Source organism: Nannobrachium achirus (assembly GCF_963921795.1).
Source record: "Nannobrachium achirus genome assembly, chromosome: 1".
Taxonomy (NCBI): domain Eukaryota; kingdom Metazoa; phylum Chordata; class Actinopteri; order Myctophiformes; family Myctophidae; genus Nannobrachium; species Nannobrachium achirus.
The window spans coordinates 57433174-57452787 of NC_137810.1; the positions used below are offsets into that span (position 1 = coordinate 57433174).

Below are 19614 nucleotides of genomic sequence, written 5' to 3' on the forward strand. Positions count from 1 at the left end.
ATAGGGTAAGAATGTGCTAGCCTTAAAAGAACTGTGCACAAATGCATTTGACCTATGCCATACAGCAAGATTGTTGTGATACTGTTGACATTAACCTTTGTTCAGTGTTGATAGTAAATACAGGCTTGTCTGTCTACACCAGGGTGGGACAAGTTGTCAACATAATAGCCAAGGTTAACAGAGCTTTCACGTCTAGCATGGAGGTTAGTGGAGTTCATTTGTGTTTATTTAACTGCTCTAAATATGAATTGTATTAAAACTACAATCATCAACATGCATCTGTCCCCACATTTTTGACCACTGCTCCTACAGATTTTGCCCTAAAATCATGCAAAGCGCTACACAGTATCTCTAAAGTCATGTTATCAACATGGATCTGTCCATTTCCCATATTCCCTCCTGATTGGCTACCATTGCCTTCTAAAGTTTGTGTATGTGACGTGATGGATTATCTCCCGATTAGGGAGTCTTACTGGTATTAAAACTACAATCTGGGACTTTAATGGATAACATTTGATTTGAACAAATTTGTATGTATGTAGAGTAATATTTGTACAATATAAATAAGACATCTGCAGTGGTTGGAGGTGGTCTCCCTACTATTACATTAAGAAAGTTAGACCCTGGTGTCGGGTATGACATTGACACCTACTGGCTGACAGTATCAATAATGCTAAATTACTCTAGAGATAGTTCAGTAACAGGGGTCTCCCTGTCTCTCTCCAGCTCTTTAGGAACCTGAAAATACATTTTCAGGTGGGTTGCCAATTTCACATCAGTAGAGGGTACCCATTTATCAGCTTCCATTTAAAAAAAATCTGCTAATGTCTTTGTTTCATCACATCTAAATTCACTTGTTTATCTTGTATACTGTATGAGGTCTCCCTCCTGATTTGATAAAATGTGTATACCGGCCTTTTTACTAAAGAGCTGGACAGACTGGGAGAACACTGTTACTGAACAAACACTCTATAGCAACGATTACCATCTGAATATAGTTATTTAACACTCATTTAAAAAAATATATATATTACTTACTGCACCTTTACTGTATAGATCTACTAACTGTTGTTCCTTTCAGGTTGGCATCTTGGTCACTTGTGAAGACTTGTACACTGCCAATCAGTGGAAGGTTTGCCATGCCTTCGCCACCTTTGTAGCAAGACGCACTGAGGCTGGGAAGGTGAGAGCCAAGAAACCAGTATAGTGATGCGTATTGACACAAAGACTGCCTTGCGGGGCGCGGTGGCGGTGTAGTCAATAGTGCTGTCGCCTCACAGCTAGAAGGTCCTGGGTTCGATTCCCGCTGGGGACGCTGTGGGCGCTGGGGGCGTGTTCTCTCTTCTGCGTCATCAGCACCCATACTCTATGTGGGGTTGGCGAAAGGGCCTTTCTGTGTGGTGTTTGCATGTTCTCCCCATGTCTCCTAGGGTAGGTAGCCTCACAAAAATACAACATACAATAATCCTGGTCTCTATACTGCCTCCCCCTGGCCAGCCGGGGCGCCTGATGGAGGGGATAGGAACCGGTTGGAATAGGATGTTGCTTCCACGCGCTACGTCCAACCGGGACTAGTCCTCATGCATAGAAGGAAGCATGAGGTCAGTCTGTTGCTCTCCCCAGGTTGGCAGAGGGAGTGTAGTGCCCAGGATTACATTAGACCATTAGCCTTATTCACCTGGCGGCCATGTTTGAAATTTGCATTGAAACCGGGTGGCAACTGGGGTGGCATTGCATTAACTTTAATGGCAAGATAGCCGCCGTGTGAATATGGTCAATTGACACCGGGTGAATTTTCTTTTACAAAAATCGTGGGATAAATGTTTAGAAGAAAAAGAAGACTGCCCTGGTGTCTGCAATGCATGTATGTTTGAATGTGCATATTAAAATACACGCATGGCCCTTCTTTATACAAAAGTAAAATCCTTTACTGTGTATGCTGTGTGTGTGTGTGTGTGTGTGTGTGTGTGTGTGTGTGTGGGTGTGTGTGTGTGTGTGTGTGTGTGTGTGTGTGTGTGTGTGTGTGTGTGTGTGTGTGTGTGTGTGTGTGTGTGTGTGTGTATCTACGTTTGTGCATGTGTATACACACGCACACAGGTGCAGCTGAAGCAGGTGATCCCGCACACGCAGATGGAGCAGATGGAATACAGTCTGGCGGCAGAGAGGAGGAGAATGAGACTCATCCATGCTGAGATCATTACAGACCTACTGAGCAGCAGCGCCGCTCAGCTAGGTACAACCCGTACAACATGAGTCCTCGGGAAGCTTTGGGGGGAAAAAACACAATGCGAGCGACCTGGTGTGGCATGTCACTCCACCAGAGGTCATCGCCGCCATGCTGGCTTGTGGTGGACATTTATGTCAAAATATCTTTATTGCCACGGACATACGACATGAGTGGACAATAATATATACCAGAAACACATAGAAGAGCAAGCCCTGAATTACCATAACATGTGTGTAACTCTGAGAACCATTTGGTTCCATTTGTACACTCTCAGAGTTAAGGGGCTTTGCAAATAAAACATTTGAGAACCACTAGTACTAGTTGGATTCCTGATGTGCCAAAAATGTCACAGTAAGTAAGTGTCATACATGTTCTGAAGAAAACCTGTAGACTTGACATTCAGTAATTGTGTCTTATGATAAAAAAATCTGAACATTATAATGGTGTGTAAAATCAAAAATTTGCCACAGACAAAACCAAGTCTTTGCCACGGACACATTTATCCGTGCGCGGACATATCGATGACCCCTGCACTCGACAAACAAACATGTTATTTAACCCATTTAGGCCTAGAATTATTGAATGCTTCAACCAATGAAAAATAGCAGATATACAAGCTCACAGCGCGGCACCAAGTGCCACGCTGCGAGCTTGTAGATCTGCTATTTTTGAAAAAGTCGTGAAAATGTGTGCAAATCTTTGAATATATGTATTTTCAAAGCGAACGTTTGTAACTCAAATTTTGCTTCTGGGTAGTCCCTGGAACTAGATATTTTGAGATGCGCGTCCGTGGCCAAATACATATCGTTTTGGGGGTCCTTCACATGAAAAGGTTTGAGCACCACTGACATAGTAGTCTCTCAAGAACAGACTAACTGAGCTCCAGTTGAAGTGAAAAGGACCTTTTCTTTGACGATGGCTGGCCAGATTGCTGACATATAGAAACATAGGTTTTTCAAAAAACCTTAGAAGGATTCAAAAGACACTTATAGAATCGGGGTCAAAATTCTAATTTTCACGATTTTTCAAAAATAGCAGATGTACAAGCTCGCAGCGCGGCACTCGGTGCCGCGCTGTGAGCTTGTATATCTGCTATTTTTTCAATAGTTAAATCATAGAATAATGATACACAAAATGTGTACCCGTTCTAAATGGGTTAAAATATGTTTGCGTTGGTGTGTGTGTGTTTGTGTTGTCACCAGGTGAATGCCAGGAGTACCAGAATGCCACACCAGCAGAGCGAACACGGGTGGAGAGTGTGGAGCTGGTACTGCCACCCCACGCCAACCACCAAGTTAGCACCTTTGGTGGTCAGATCATGGCCTGGATGGAGAATGTTGCTACTATTGCAGCTAGGTTTGACGTCTATTTTTTATTGTTTAGGTCAGGGGTCTTCAACAGGGGGTCCGGGACCCCTAGTTACTACAGGGGGTCCTCCAAATCTTTGTGTGATAGAAACCCTCTTTTAAATTAACCACTTGAACCCTAGCGTCCATATTCTGAGAACTTTAGGCAAAAATAGCAGATCTACAAGCTCTGCTATTTTTGGCAAGTTTGGTGTAGAGGGAAAGTATTGACAGTTCAAGTGGTTAAATGTCTGAAAACACGAATTGACATGAATCCAAAATACACTGATGACTGTGCTGTCAAACGATGAAACTATATGGAATCTATGAAAAGGTTGTGGGGGTCCCCGCTTCATCTCTCGCTCAACTGAGGGGTCCTTGGCCTGAAAACGTTGAAGACCCCTGGTTTAGGTATTTAGCTGAGGCCTTTTTCAGACTGGCTGTTATTGCACATGAAATTGCTAGTTTGCTAACATTACAAGAAGGGAGAAGCAAAGCCTGCTTCATGCTTAGTCATATGACTCTGTCGGGTACCAAAAATAGCTGATCTACAAGCTCAAAACATGTTGCATCAGTATGCGTGGTGAGGTTGTGTAGGTCAACTATTTTTGGCACAGAACACTATCGCATGATGGAGTATAGACTATAGATTAGGCATAAGTGTCATCATAAATGCATAGTGTCATAGGTTTTGTCTAAAATTACCTGAAATATGTAACATGGTAGAATGTAGTGCTGTGCTGCATGAGTGCAGCATAATGTTTACAGGGCATCACGAGACAAACAGAATAGATCTACAAGCTACCGGTCCAAATGTTGCAACGACACGTTGTTAGCTTGTAGACCTGTTATTCTTGTCACATGACGCCTTTGCTCGACTCTGTCTTGGGGCATTGATAGGATGATAGCACACAGTAAGAGCCTCATTATTGCATGCACCATATGATTGCTATAGGTCTGGAAATGGGATAAAATACTTTGGAAAAGTTTAGAAATCTCGTTAAAAATATGTGGGAACCCCGAATGCAGCACAGAGACAGAGACAAATGATCAGTTTAAAAAACAACTCATTTGTCTATTAAATGTGTTTAAATGTTATTTTTTAGCTTTTACACTCTGTCTTTTCCTCCGACATCTCTCTGTAGTCGCTTGTGCAACGCACACCCAACCCTGAGTTCCATCGACATGTTTCACTTCCGCGGCCCGTCTCACATCGGTGACAGGCTGGTGCTGAAGGCTATTGTCAACAATGCCTTCAAGTACAGGTGAGTCTTATGACATTGTTATTTACTCAAATAGGCTAGATCAGTGATTCTCAGCCTTATTAGTTTCAAGGATATCAACCCCCAGTTTGATTTGCATTTACCCCGCCAGGCTGAGTAATGTCCAACATATAGTACAAGATATAATACAAGTAAGGTACTACTTGTGGTAAATTAATAAAGTGTGCAAAAACAGCATCGGTTTACACCAATGGTGTAGTGAATAACCATAGACCAAAATGTCACCTTGCCTTGTTTACTGATGTAGTATATTTATTCATCTGGTGCACCTAAAAAGCAAATCCCTGTATATAGAATGTAGGAATAAATTAGGAATTGAGAGTCAGAGCATTTGACAGGAACTAGTCTGTGTCGACATATCGTCACTGTCGGGCAGAAACCTCGTATCTCCAAGCTTCACATTTGTACATTTTTTCACACAAAAGTAGTGAAAACAGCAGATCTACAAGCACACAATGCCTCGCGGTGCGAGGCGTTGTGTTATTTACTAGTTTAAATCATTTTTAAAATGATAAATGCAAAACAAACGGTTTTGGACATACAGGGTTTTCACCCAACAACGACGATATGTTTCTTTATGTTTCCTTAAATTATCTGTGTGTGTGTGTGTGTGTGTGTGTGTGTGTGTGTGTGTGTGTGTGTGTGTGTGTGTGTGTGTGTGTGTGTGTGTGTGTGTGTGTGCGCGCGGCGTGTGCGTGCTTGTGCATTCATATGGCCATGCGGTTGCAGCATGGAGGTGGGGGTGTGTGCAGAAGCGTACAAGGGTGGAGAGCCTTTACGTCATATAAATAGCGCCTTTATGACCTTCGTGGTGCTGGACAGTGACAGGAAGCCACTCACGTTGCCACGGATACGACCTGAGCCCGTGGTGAGTTCTCATCACGACCAATGGCTGTCCGAGGCAGCCTGTAGTGTACGGGGCTCATGTAGAGCAAAGAAAGGGACATTACATAACTAACCATCTGGGCTTTAATGTCCGTCTCCTCTTTTCCTCTACATGTCTGTAGTCTACACAGCAGTGGCTCTGCTCTAAATAGTACATGGTGCATTGGTATAGCGCCTTTATCCAAGGCGCTTTACATAGATTGTGCATTACATTGACCCATTCACACACACATTCATACACTGATGGTGGAGGAAACCATGCAAAGCACCAACCTGCTCACCGGGAGCAACTAGGGGTTCTTCAGAGTTTTGCTCAAGGACTCTTCGACAATAACTCTGGGGGAGGCCGGGATTGAACTGGGAACCCTCCGTGTTCTAATGACGGTTTCTCGACCCCTGAGCCACTGCCGTCCAATCTGGACCCCAATCTGAAAATATTTTGTGCCAGGGACTACCATGCAAGATTTGTGTTCTTAAAATGTTTCGTATTTTTCTCATTTCCCTTTTCTTTTCTTTTTTTTTTGCAGATCTACAAGCTCACAACACGTTGCATCACAGTGCATTATGAGCATGTAGAAAAGCAATTAATCTGTAGCTTCACTAAAAACAACGTTTTTCAAATAGCAGACGTGTATACTATAGGGTTAAAGTGGTTAAACCTGTGATGCTCTATTAACTAGAACTGCACGCTGTCGAGGTGCCAACTTGCGCCTTGTACACAAGTAGGCCATGTATGGCCAAGTGTGCGCCAGCAGAACGCGCCATGAGGTGCGCTCACCACTGGCATCACCACTGGTGATGCCAGTGACTTCACCACTGGCATCACCAGGAATGCTGGTCCCTCATTGGCTGTTAATGATGACGTTGCCAGAAATGCTGGTCCCTGATTGGGCTACAGGCTTAAACACACACAGCACACACTAGATGGAATACGAGAGACACTGAAGAAGGCGGTCGCATAGCTCATTTTTTTTTTTTTTCTTTTTCATTCTCTCATATCTGCTATGAGGCCGATGTATTCTTGAATTTCAAACATTCCTATAACTAAACGTAGTACTTGCGCGCTCTGCTGGCGCAAGTAACAAATTATTAATCCTGGAAGCCCCTGAAGAACCCCTAGGGGTCCCCGGACCCCACTTTGAGAACCACTGGTATACAAAGTATATAGTGTAAGTTGTAGATTTTCTACCTCTCAAAGAAATCTACAGAAATCTCTGTAGATTTGTTGTTCTGGGTTATTAACCACTTAAACTTTATGCATACGTAGTTGACTAGGGTCTTCTAGGGCTCTATACTTGGTCCACTCCTTTTTTCCCTCTACACCAAATCTCTATATTAGAATAGGGATGTTAGGGTTCATGTGGTAGTGACCATGACTCTAGCTTTATTTTATTGTTGCTATCATTTATTAATATTCACTATGACTGTCACATTTTTGACATTATCTATAATAATATTGTGTCTGATCTTTGTTGCACAGGATGGCAAGAGACGCTACCAAGAGGCTATTGCCAGAAAGAAGATTCGCTTGGATAGGTCAGTAGCTCTGTTGTCAGCTACCTGTAGATCAGTGGTTTTCAAGTGGTTGTGCCATGAGACAAGTTCAGGTTTGTTAACGATTACACAGTACAACTATACCAGTAAGACTCCCTAACTGTGTACCGCTTTGCAGGATTTTACTGTGTACCGCTTTGCATGATTTTAGGGCAAAATCTGTAGGAGCAGTGTCCAAAATTTGTTTGAAAAAATCACCTGAAGGTGGCGCTAAATGTGACAGATCCATGTTGATGACATGACACTAGACATACTGTGTACCGATTTGTGTGATTTTGGGGCAAAACCTGTAGGAGCAGTGTCCATAAATGGGTTTTGCAAGAATCGGCCTCATGGTGGCGCTAGAAGAGGGCCATGTGAGAAAAGAGGGGTGGAGGTTGTGGTTTGGCAGTCAAGGAGTGTGTGTGCAAAGTTTGGCATGGATAGGGCAACGATGGCGGAGATATGAGTTGGGCAAAAGTGTGACGTGATGTGTGACGGACAGACTGACAGATGGACAGACAGACAGACAGCCGGTGGAGGTTTTGATAGTAACTGTGACCTGGCAGTCGAAACAACAATTATGAATTTTGTACAGTGCTATATCGTTACTTTGTCTGCACTCATTCCCAATCTGTTTCTACCTCTTGGGGCACCACCTCCTTTTTTGTGTAGAAACAGGAACTTGGTTTGGCCCCTCCGCTTTCTTAGTCCACTTCCTGCAATTAGCCAGTAGCTATGCCCCTCCCCTAAAAGCTTTTGTCCAATGCTAGCTTAGCAACCGGCAGGAAGTTATTCTAAGCTAGCATTGGACAAAAGATTTTTGGGAGGGGCATAGCTACTGGCTAATTGCTACCAATAACAACATTACATGTTTAGAGCAGTGGTGCTGACAGAGAAATTACTTTCTGAGTACAGAGACAAATTCTATACCCTTATTCGGTTAAGTTTTATGCTATGTTGATGAATTGAATAGAATTGAATAGACCACAATGTAAACAAGTCCCCAGGATTCTAACAATATATACTGTATATTTTTACCACTTTCAACCCAGTGTCCCTATCATCGCTGTCATTATAGGTATAGTTGCAATGTGGCTCATTAGAGCTTGTAGATTGACTTTTTTTCTTTCTTTTTTTTTAAGTTGTTAAAATCTCAAATGCGTATTCCATATTATCATAACTACGCACAGTTTAAGTGGTTAAACTTTGTATTTGTCATTAATAAGGCAGGAAGAGTGATATCACATGTTATAGAGGCTATTTTGCATGGATATGAAGAAGACATGTGTCTTGAGATTGTGATTTAGATTTTGAACCACTGAGCTCGATGATCTGAATCCAACATGCTGCATCCACTAACTCGGTGTGTCGCCCAACTTTACAGGAAATACATCATCACCTCCAAGCAAACCCAAGTGCCTTTGTCAGTACCGTGGGACCAAAGCAACCAGGTATTACATCTCGGTCCTTCGTGGAGTTTTTCCCTAAGTCATTTTAGATTTGTTTTCATTGGGAGCACCGTTCTGCACTGCACGTTCACAACTGGCTTTTTATCTGGTCGTTATTTGATACATTTTCCACTTTGGTCATTTGGATGAGCATTTTAGAAGAGCACCATGCGTTTTTAGCGGGGGAAGAATCACTTTGATAGACTCACAGCCTAGCAGCTTAAGGCCCAGTTCACCTCTGGGACAACTAGATCTTATTTTATTGTTGTTTGGGACACGATCAACACAAGAGTTATTTTTTGTGTTCAATCTGTGTTTTGCATCATCAGTGATGCATTTGCATCATATGATGCAAAATGCATCACTAGTCATGCTGAAATACTAAAATATCTCAAAACACAGATTGAACACAAAAAATAACTCAGGATTGTTTTGTCTGTGTCCCAAACAACAATAAAATAAGATCTGGTTGTCCCAGAGGTGAACTGGGCCTTTAAGGTACCTATGCCGTACGCACAGCATGTGGTCAGCATTAGATACTGTATATATCCATCGTTTTTCATGTACAAAAATAAAGCAATCGGTTCTGTAGCTTCACTAAAAACTATGTTTTTCTCCCTAGATGTACTTAAGCTACAACAACGTATCAGCACTGAATCTGATGGCTGCAAGACAAAACTGGGTGCTTACCAGTGAGAAGAATAAGGTCTGTAGTGGTTGTAGAGTTGGAAATATTGGTAGGACATATATCTGTTATTGTACTTCCTTCCGTTATCCGTTCATTTCTCTTGTGATGCTGGAAAATACATTCCAAGCAGACTCACGTTGGTTTTATTAAACTTTGAAGCCATATGTGGACCGTGGACTAAGACAACATTCTTTGCTGGAGGCTGATTCTTCAGGATTACTCCCCCCTTTCTTTACCCCCCACCCCTGCACCGGAAATCTGATGTGGTTTTTAGAAGGAGCAGGGGCAGAAATTGCCATCCCATGCTAAAGCTATACACTTATCATGTTCCCGATTTGTCACACATCCATTTTGTGTTAAACACCTCAGTGTTTGGTTTCCAGCAGTCAAGACATTCTGTAAACTGTTAAGTAGCCGTGAAAGGAATGTGGCTACGGATCCAGTGGTTCGACTCTGAGGGTCTAATCCTCTTCTTTTTGGATGTGGTTGCATTCCCAGGTCAGCCTGTACACCCTGGAGGAGAACCACGTGCTGTGTTTTAAAGTGGAGACGCATGTCAGCGTCCCGGCGGAGCAAACCTTCCACCTACTCTCAGACCTGAGGAGGAGACAGGAATGGGACAGGCTTTATGAGTGAGTAATTTATATTTACATTTTGACATTCAAGCAATTGTGGAATGTATATTCTACCCTCTGTGTACACTTTCAATGTGTGCAATAATGATTTAAATTGATCTACCTACAGTATGTTGTTTGCCATTCCAGCCCTATATTTTGAGTACGTAGATAATTCCCTGTAAGTGCAAACATGATACCAAGTAATGAAAGCAGATGAGCAGATTTACTGTAAATGTTATTCCCAGAATTGGCAAGTTTACAAAAGCACTATCCATCCCTTTTTCTGTGGCACATCAGGCAACAAGAAGGTTTTATAATAATACATGTTGAGACTTGACTTTGGGAGGCTGCGGACAGTTTTAACCCTCAGTGGTTTGGCAGAGTGGTTGTTACCAAACAGAAATTACACATTTGTCTCGTTAACTGCCTGTCCCGCTGTTGACAGCAACAGGGACATATTGATACATTAAACCGATAAATCTTTTGATGACTGGAGTTTATCACCAATGTCTTGTTTTATGGGCACCGCAGGGAGTGTCACCTGATCATCCAAGCAGATGAGGATGACACTATCTATCGTGTCGCTACACCCTCTGTCAGCAAAGCGGGCAAAGGTCATGACTTCATCTTGCTGGCATCTAGGAGGAAGCCGTGTGATGCCAGGTATTTTACCACAGCGAGGCTCCTAACTGACAAGCATTTACATGATATCGGCATTTTCTTTGACCAATGGACTGCGGTCCAGTACATTGGAGTACATTGCAGTATTGTGCAATCAATACTGCATAATAACTCCTCAGAAGTGACTAAGGCTCTCCCAGGATTTGACATTTCCTTTCTTTGTCGTTACCAGATTTCTTTCGATCTTGACTCCACCACCCCCCCTTTCATGATTAATACCATTCTGTCCTTTGATGTTATCTTCTTTTGTCCCTCTCAGGGACCCGTATCTGATTGCCCTGCGTTCTGTTACCCTGCCCACCCACCCTCCCACTGAGGACTGCACCAGGGGAGAGGTACTCTGTGCTGGCTTTACTATCTGGGAGGAATCCAGCACTGTGACCAAGGTGAGCCAACTGTTGGGAGGCACACAACTTTGCATTCACGCACTTTTTGGTTAGAACTCGGTTGTAGATGAATATGGATGAATAACAATATTAACTAGAAAAGCAGTTCCCTGCTGAAACTGCATGGGCTCGCTGAAAACATGCACAAAGTATATTATGTACAGTAGAAAATGTACACATCCCTCCTCAGACTGACTTTCGATTCAGCTCAAGTCCAAGCAGTAAAATAAATGATTAGAGGAATGATCATTTCCCAGAGGAATCCACTAGGACATTTTCTTTTTAAAAAATCTCAAAAAGTATACAAGTTTGTAAAGAGAGAAGTACAAGCAATAATAACTGCGTAAAGCTGAACAAGTTGAACGAAATTTCTAGCTCAAAATTTGTGGAAGTAGTACGATGCCAAAAAGAAAGGAATAAAATATTAATTGAGGACAACGTATGCTCACTAAAGCGAGTCCAGAATAAATGAATGATTAATTACTATTATTATTATTAGTAATATCACTAATAATGCTGCCAGTGGTGTTGAGCAACCTTAATCAAACTATTTGATAAAGTAATTGTAAAAACATCCTGCATCAGTTTCAACCTTAATTTCTTTGCTCATGTTTTGTGGCAGATCACGTACTACAACCAGGCCACACCGGGTGTCCTTCCCTACATCTCCACCGACATCGCTGGCCTCTCCACCCGTTTCTACTGCATCTTCAATGCTTTGGGCCACTTCCTGGAGGTCAACAAGGACAGCCCGGCTGCCATGCAACCTCCTGTGCTGGCTACCGTGGTCTACTCTTCCCATGAGGGAGAAATATACCATCGTAGAAAAGAAGAGGGGCTGGGGCAGCTAGTGTAGCGGTCCAGGCACCCATGTCGCGGGTTCGACTCCTGCTTCCGACGGCCTTTGCCCCATCTCTCGGTCTCTCCCCATTTCCTGTCCACCTACTGTTCACTATCAATAAAGGCAGAAAAAGGCAAAAAAAAGACCGCCCATCTGCGGCGATTTCCCATCGTTATTGCTTTTGTGCAATTGGGAGGTACTGTGCCTCTTGGGGAGGCCGTACTTAACCCTGTATGCACTGAAAACCTTCAGCTTCAACTGGACAGAGTTCAACTTCCACTTCCACCTGGAAGATTGATCCAACTGCCAAGAAGATGCCCAAGATGACTTTTAACTCCTCTACTGCCAAATCTCACCTTTTTTATTGTCTGTTCCCTGCCATCAAAATACGTTACCGTTGCGATTTTATAGAATAATATCCATCCATTATTTCCAATCGCGATGTTGTGTAACAGACGGCCGCACGTCTCATGGTGTCACGGAAAGAAAATCAGGCGGCCACGAGCCTCCATTACAAAGAGAGAGCAAGTAGAGCAGGGTTCCCCAATTAGTTTTCCCCAAGGGCCGAATTATGTCTAGGGTACCAAGCCGAGGGCCACAACATTGCAGGGGGCGGCGGTAGCGTTCCCACTACTCCAGTGACAGTTTTCGTCATTGTCGGGTGAAAATCTTGTACCGGTATGTCCAAAACCGTTCGTTTTGAATTTATCATTTTAAAAATGATTTAAACTAGTGAAAACAGCCGATGTACAAGCACACAACGCCTCGCACCGCGAGGCGTTGTGTGCTTGTAGATCTGCTGTTTTCACTACTTTCGTGCGACGGCCTTGTATGATTTGCAAAAGAACGTGCAAATTTGGAGATACGAGATTTCCACCCGACAACGACGATATACTAGTGTTGTTGCTGCTCTTATACCACCATTATTACTGTGGTTGGTGTGGGCCAGACAGTAGCCCCCCGCGGGCCGCAAATGGCCCGCGGGCCGCCTATTGGGGAACCCTGAAGTAGGTATGCCTCGCGTTTCACCCAAAACAACAAGGAAAGAGAGAAAGTAGATCCAGGGCTGCAAAAACGACACAGAAAGGAGATCACTCCGCAAATTGCTTCTTTTGTTTTTCGATTCACTCCCGAGTGAGCACTGTGATTTAAAAGAGTTAAGGACAGTACTGTTCACATAGTGAAGCAACAGCACGCGGTCTCTGTATTTATCACACTTGGATTTATTTATTTTTTAATTATAGAATCACATTAATAATAATATGTTGCATTTTCATCATAGAATTGAATTATTTTGTAGCTGATAACGCTACAGCATTTTGTGCAATACTAATACATAGGTTGATGGATAATACTTTGGTATGTGAGTCATGGCATTAGCAGTGGATAATCCTGAGGCCAGTTAGTACTGGTAGGCCATGTCTTTTTACAGACGTGTTTGAAGATTGTTTTTGTAATAGAATGTTTTCTACCTCCTGGAGTCAAGTTCTTAATCTTTCTGATTATTGCATAAAAAGTATGATTAATGTAAGTGTATTGAAATTAATGTAAGTTTATTGAAACAATGACATCACCACCTTGAATTTGAAATAATAATGTGCACTCAAAAAGAAAGGCATGTGCCAGAAGAATTTAACTCAAAACAATAAATACAATAGACCAAAGGATTATTTTAAGTTTTTATTTTGAGAATTATATTTAGTTTATTAACATTGCATTATAAATGTAAACTAGAAACTTTGTTGAAAGATGCAATTCTGTGAAATTGCAAGTGTGGTTGCCCTGACGCGAGTCACGAGGACTCCGCTGGGAAATGTATCCCGTCTTACCATTTGTCCCTTTCATGCCCATACATGGATATCTCTGAATCTGTCAGACCTTGTCACTATTAGAGCGGTGCTAACCATTCCATCTTTGTCCCTTATATGCCCATATATGGAGTGCCCTGATGTCATCAATATTAAGCCCATGTCTTGGAATGCCCATATATACATGTATGGACATACTGTGTCAATCGCATGTGGTCTACGATGTCAGACATATATGATGTCAGTCATCTCCATATTTGGGGAAAGTTAAATCTTATCATTTTCCAATTTTGAATTGACCAATTCAAATCAATTCACGAATAAATTAAAATAAATTAAACTATATAACGCTTCTCTTAGCAAAATGCGCCCAGACGAGTCCCGATGAAGCCGGTCGATTTGACATATGGTCCAAGTGTGTGCCACCAAAACTGTGGGAGGATTAGCAGCACGTCAAAATAAAGTTTATCCGGAAAGATGTAAAGAATAAAGTCTGACAAGTACTATATCTACACTAATGAAACGAAAAAAAAAAGGTTAAACAAGTTCCAGGAGCAATGGAACTCCTGACTTGAGGATTCTAATGGAGGTGGCAGGGCAGGCATGTAGGTAAATTAATATGGTAGACATTCAGTAATCGGGTCTTGTATGATCAAAATAAGAACATTATAATGGCGTGTTAAAACAAAGTCTTGCCATGGACACATTTGTCCGTGTATGGATGGACATATTGATGGCCACTGTCAGTGTCATGCAAAAATGATGAAGATCTACAAGCTCACAACATTGTGAACTTGTAGACATTTTCAAACTGTTTAAAATTTTAGATTTATTTTTGGAGCTGTGTGAAGCACAGGCTCCCTATACGTGGCCGTGTGGGTCTGTCTGTGTGTCTGTGTGTCTGTATGTAGCCTGAACTTCCTAAACTTCGGCACGCTACTAGTCCCACAGTTTTGCCACCACACACTCGCGCCATATGTCAAATCGACCGGCTTACTCAGGAATCGTGGGCTAGTAACTTGCTAAGAGAAAGGTTCAATAGTTTAATTGATATTAATTTATTAGTGAATTAATTTTCCCCATTGACTTATAATGGGAATCGCAAAAACTCACATTCAATTATTTGTCTCTCGCAAACCATAGGGGCTAGAGTTTCAAGACTTGGAGAGGAGGTTCATAATGATTTCAAGGATTAAATAAAAAATAATTGTGTCATTTGGCCGCATGGTGGCGCCATAACACCCCACTTTACGTTTTGGCCTGTAACTCTTGAACCGTAGGTCGGAAAATTAAAAATATTTTTTCCCTGGATTCCTTGGGCATCTCCCCATATAGGCCACGCCCATTTGCGCCATGATAGATTTTCCGCCATCTTGAATTTTCTCCAAAACACACTTTTTGCTCCTTTTCCTACACATTTTCTTCAAATGTCACAAAAATCGGTACACATGATCCACACACACACACACACACACACACACACACACACAGCTCCACTTCACACGGGTGTGATTTTTAAGATTTATGCCTAATGATATGCACAAAGTAGGGATCAATATGGGCTTCATCTATGATTTTATTAAAATCGTATAGGCTTCATCTATGATTTGTATTAACTTATTGCTATTTTTTCTATAATTTGATTAAAACGACTAGTTTGATAAGTGTTGCTCTCAAGACCCTCTAACTGCCTCTGATGCCAGCTACTCTACTCTACCTTCTTGAGCTTGGAGTATGTGTCTCGGACCAGTTGCCATCTCATGTGCACCCTACTTCCCGGAGAGAAAACAGGAAAAATAAGGCCACGATGAAATGCAGCTGTGATTAATAAAGAAAGGAACCAAACACACCAGGTGTTGAGATTTTGGATCCATCATTGGTCAGGAAGGATGAAACATCACATCCTCAACAATTTTCATATTCTTCCTCTCCAGGTAATCCTGGAAAGGTTCCCTCTGCGTGACTGTGTCCCGGCCTGCATCTTTGAACTTGTGTCGCTCTTCTGCTGGGCATTGATCAGCCTCTGCTGTGTGCTGTTCTTAATAAAGACTGTGGTCTGCTGCCAACTAAACGCTGTCAGCCTGTCACCAGGGCCCTTTCTGACGCTGCCCTCTGCTTCCGTTCCACCAAGACTGCCAGCCTCAGCTGGGCCTCCTGCAACTCACTGACCCGGCTGACAATGACTTGCAAGAGAGAGCAGCCTTCTAGAGACTGCTATCTCTCGCAAGTCAACTGAGCTCTATCCCATTTCCTCTCTCCCTATGTGTGGTTGTTACTTAGGAATGTTGCGACGAAGGTCCTTGACTCCTTGCCACTTGATTTACCTTCACCTGCTTTCTCGTAGTAATCTCTGCCATTGCTTTAACTCTGTTGTCGTGTTCACTCATCTGATGATTAGCTGTCTGGCTGATGAAGCCCCAGCAGCAAACTGTGGGATGTTTTAAGGCATTATTTTTAGAGCAGGCGTTGTGGCTGGAGGGCTCAGGGCCTGGGAGACCTAAGCTGCTGGGAGTGGAAGTGGTGGATGGCTTCGTGTACGTAGACCAGCGGTTTTCAAAGTGGGTGACGTGATGGCAGTCCAGGGGTGCCGCAAGATAATTTGATATTATTTGGACACTTAAAAATATATTTAGTATCATTTTAAACTTGAAGAACAAAGTTATTTTCAGTCAGTTCTAATCAAAATGGCTATTATCTCAACGTTTTCCTCGCAACATAATCACTAAAATATCGTCACTGTCAGGCAGAAACCTTGTATCTCCAAGTTTCAAATGTGTACGTCTTTTGGTAAAGCAAAGCCCTGCTTCATCATACAAGACTATCGCACAAAACTAGTGAAAACAGCCGATCTACAAGCACACGCGATGCGAGGCGTTGTGTGCTTGTAGATCTGCTGTGTGCTTGTAGATCTGCTGTTTTCACTAATTTAGTACATTTTATAGATGATAAATACAAAACAAACGGTTTTGGACATACAAGGTTTCCACCTGACAACGGCGATATGCTATAAATATAAGGTGCTGGGAGTGAAAATTATAATGTAGGGGTGCCTCGGATTAAAAAAATATTTATGGGGTGCCCTGAAACAAAAAAGTTGGGAACCCCTGACATAGACTATGTCTTGTCTTGGCTCCCCTGGTGATGGATAATGATGTCATTGATTATTTTTTTTTGATCCTCTCAGGCAGGGTAGAAGTGGAATTTCTTGTATTTACATTATATATTGTTCCATTATGCATTTTAAATAATCACCCTCAAGGATGTTGCTCTGTGGGTTTGTTGTGCTCTGGAGGTTTTTGCGGAGGATTAAAGTCTTTGTTGAATTCCACTGGCACAGTGATTGTCTCATTTGTAAGACCTTGGACAGACACAACAATGTAACATGCACCACGGCCTGAATGATGAACCTGTGTAAACCATTGCTAAACTCAAATAACTAGATTGCCTGTGTGGAGAGCCTGTTTGCACCAATTTGTTCAGGACTAGTTTTTCATTTCCATATAGCTTGTCTTTCAGCCTTCTGAGAAGAAAATCACAGCAGATTGACAAGTAGTACATTAAAACGAGTACAACCTGCACTTCTTTTTCAACCAAGGACTTGTTCACCCAGCTGTCTCCTTGGGTCTCACTACACCTGGTTGTGTGTTGCTCAGCAGGGACATGCTGGGCCCCTGATTCAGCCCGGGAAAAAGAGTTGGAGGGGCCCTCATTGCACGCTATAGAGAGAGATCTCTCTCTATAGCGCTGCTGCTACTCAAAGATTTGCCATTTCAGATCATGACAAGTGACAAGCCAGTGGGCCAATTACTGTACATGAGTTATATTTCGTCGTCGGGTGGAAACCTTGTATGTCCAAAACCGTTTGTTTTGTATTTATCATTTTAGAAATGATTTAAACTAGTGAAAACAGCCGATCTACGCCTCGCACACAACGCCTCGCGGTGCGAGGCGTTGTGTGCTTGTAGATCTGCTGTTTTCACTACTTTTGTGCAACAGCCTCGTATGATGAAGCAGGGCTTTGCTTTGCGAAAAGATTTATACATTTGAAACTTGGAGATATGAGGTTTCTGCCCGACAGTGACAATTTACTTTTTTTCCCCTAATGGCCGGCCTGGACCGGCCAGGAATGAACCGGCCGTTCGGGAGTTGTCCCGCTTTTCCCAATGGCCAGCACGTCCCTGGGTCTCACTACACCTGGTTGTGTGTTGCTCAGCATCATCTGCCACAGGGCATCTTGGTGCACCATGCATTCTTTAGCTCTTACATCATGAAACGGCAGTCTTGACGTGTCCAGATCAACAATTAGACAGAAAAGTAGAAACAGATCTGAGAATAGAGCATTTATTATCAGGCTCTGTGTGTGTGTGTGTGTGTGTGTGTGTGTGTGTGTGTGTGTGTGTGTGTGTGTGTGTGTGTGTGTGTGTGTGTGTGTGTGTGTGTGTGTGCGCCCATACATTTTGATCGTTAGATGGCCCAGAATGGACCATTGGATGATTAATACATTGCCATGGATTCTGTTGATCTCTGATATTACTTTATGCATTTAATTCATTTCACTGATACATGCTCTGTGTGGAACAAAATGACAAAATATATGGACTCAATTGGGAGTTTTACATAAAATAAAATATAACAGAAAATAATTATTCACATTTTTACTGCTGGCATTCTGCTGAGAGCACACAGTGTGGATTAGGCCTACTGTTAAACTTAAGAATTGTCTTGAGACCTTTGCTAGATTATTTGGTAGCAAAAGGTTCAGGTAATTGGTGATCTCCTCATCAGAAATCAAATCACACAAGTGATCCAGGGATTTCAGCGACCATATGATGTTAATAACGCAGAGCCTGTAGGCTAGTCTGCCTTCAGGCTGAGCGGTGTGCCATGAAGGGTTAATCCTGAGAGTTTTTGGCAGCCAGCCAATCGCTGGCTATGCCTCCTAGTCCCCATGTTGTTGTCATGGAGATTTTTAGAAGCAGCAGCTGCCCTAGTTTTTTTGCCGAAGCAGTGCACCATGCAGTTGAAAGTTGAAAGACAATGTATTCTTATTTCATAAAATGAAGCAAAAGTTTTAATTTAAAGTTATATTAAATAATAATTAACAGTCAGAAGAACTTAGTGCTCAGACAGAGATACAGTACATTTGCATGACTAGGGAGGAATTTGACTTGGTGTACACCAGTGGTTCTCAAGCTGTGGGTCGAGACGCCCAGGGGGGTCCCCAAATTATTTGGGGGTGTCCCCAGATGATTAACTTAATGTGCAACATTGTTTTCTCACTCAACAGTAAACAAACCAACAAGGTTGAGTGTATAGACTAGGGTATCTACACGTTTCTAAAGTGACAATTTAAGGTCTTTTTAATACCTCTAAAATTATAAATTAAACATTGGCCAAATAGAGGCAGAAATTGTGAAATTAGCCGATCTACACGAGGCATTGTGAGCAGGTAGATCTGCTATTTTCACAATAGAACTGTGTTTTACAAAATGTAAGGGTGTGGGGTCCCCAGTTCAAATATGATTATTTTGGGGGTCGCAGGCTGGAAAGGTTGAGAACCACTGGCGTACAGAGTGTAACAGCTTGGAAGTCCAGCAGAACATTATACTGTACGACCATGACCATGAAACACTGGTCAGTCAGGATCAGTGCCATAGAGATATAAATAGAGCTATCACTTATACTGAGAATTACCACCCGCCCAGCCCACCCACCTGATTACATTTGAGGTCCAGTTTCACCAAATGTACAAAACATGAGGGCATACATATTTGCTATGAAGTTTCAGTCTCACTGACAACTCGCAGCATCCCAGGTCTTACATGTCAGATTCCTTCAGGGGTCAGGAGGACCATATAGTGTGCTGGG

At 42.5% G+C, this 19614-nt stretch overlaps 1 protein-coding gene across 1 annotated transcript in view; it reads left to right on the forward strand.

Annotated features, from left to right (window-relative positions):
• The window catches only part of acot11b (acyl-CoA thioesterase 11b), a 15531-nt gene extending 2926 nt beyond the window's left edge, over window positions 1–12605 (forward strand). The window contains 13 exon segments of the mRNA XM_080732359.1: window positions 143–203; window positions 1082–1183; window positions 2098–2233; window positions 3430–3583; window positions 4719–4838; window positions 5586–5724; window positions 7222–7277; window positions 8662–8728; window positions 9348–9431; window positions 9912–10045; window positions 10562–10693; window positions 10971–11097; window positions 11720–12605. Of these exon segments, the coding sequence (XP_080588485.1) occupies window positions 143–203; window positions 1082–1183; window positions 2098–2233; window positions 3430–3583; window positions 4719–4838; window positions 5586–5724; window positions 7222–7277; window positions 8662–8728; window positions 9348–9431; window positions 9912–10045; window positions 10562–10693; window positions 10971–11097; window positions 11720–11953 (1546 nt within the window). The 3' untranslated portion in view covers window positions 11954–12605.
• Window positions 12606–19614: the final 7009 nt, after the last annotated feature.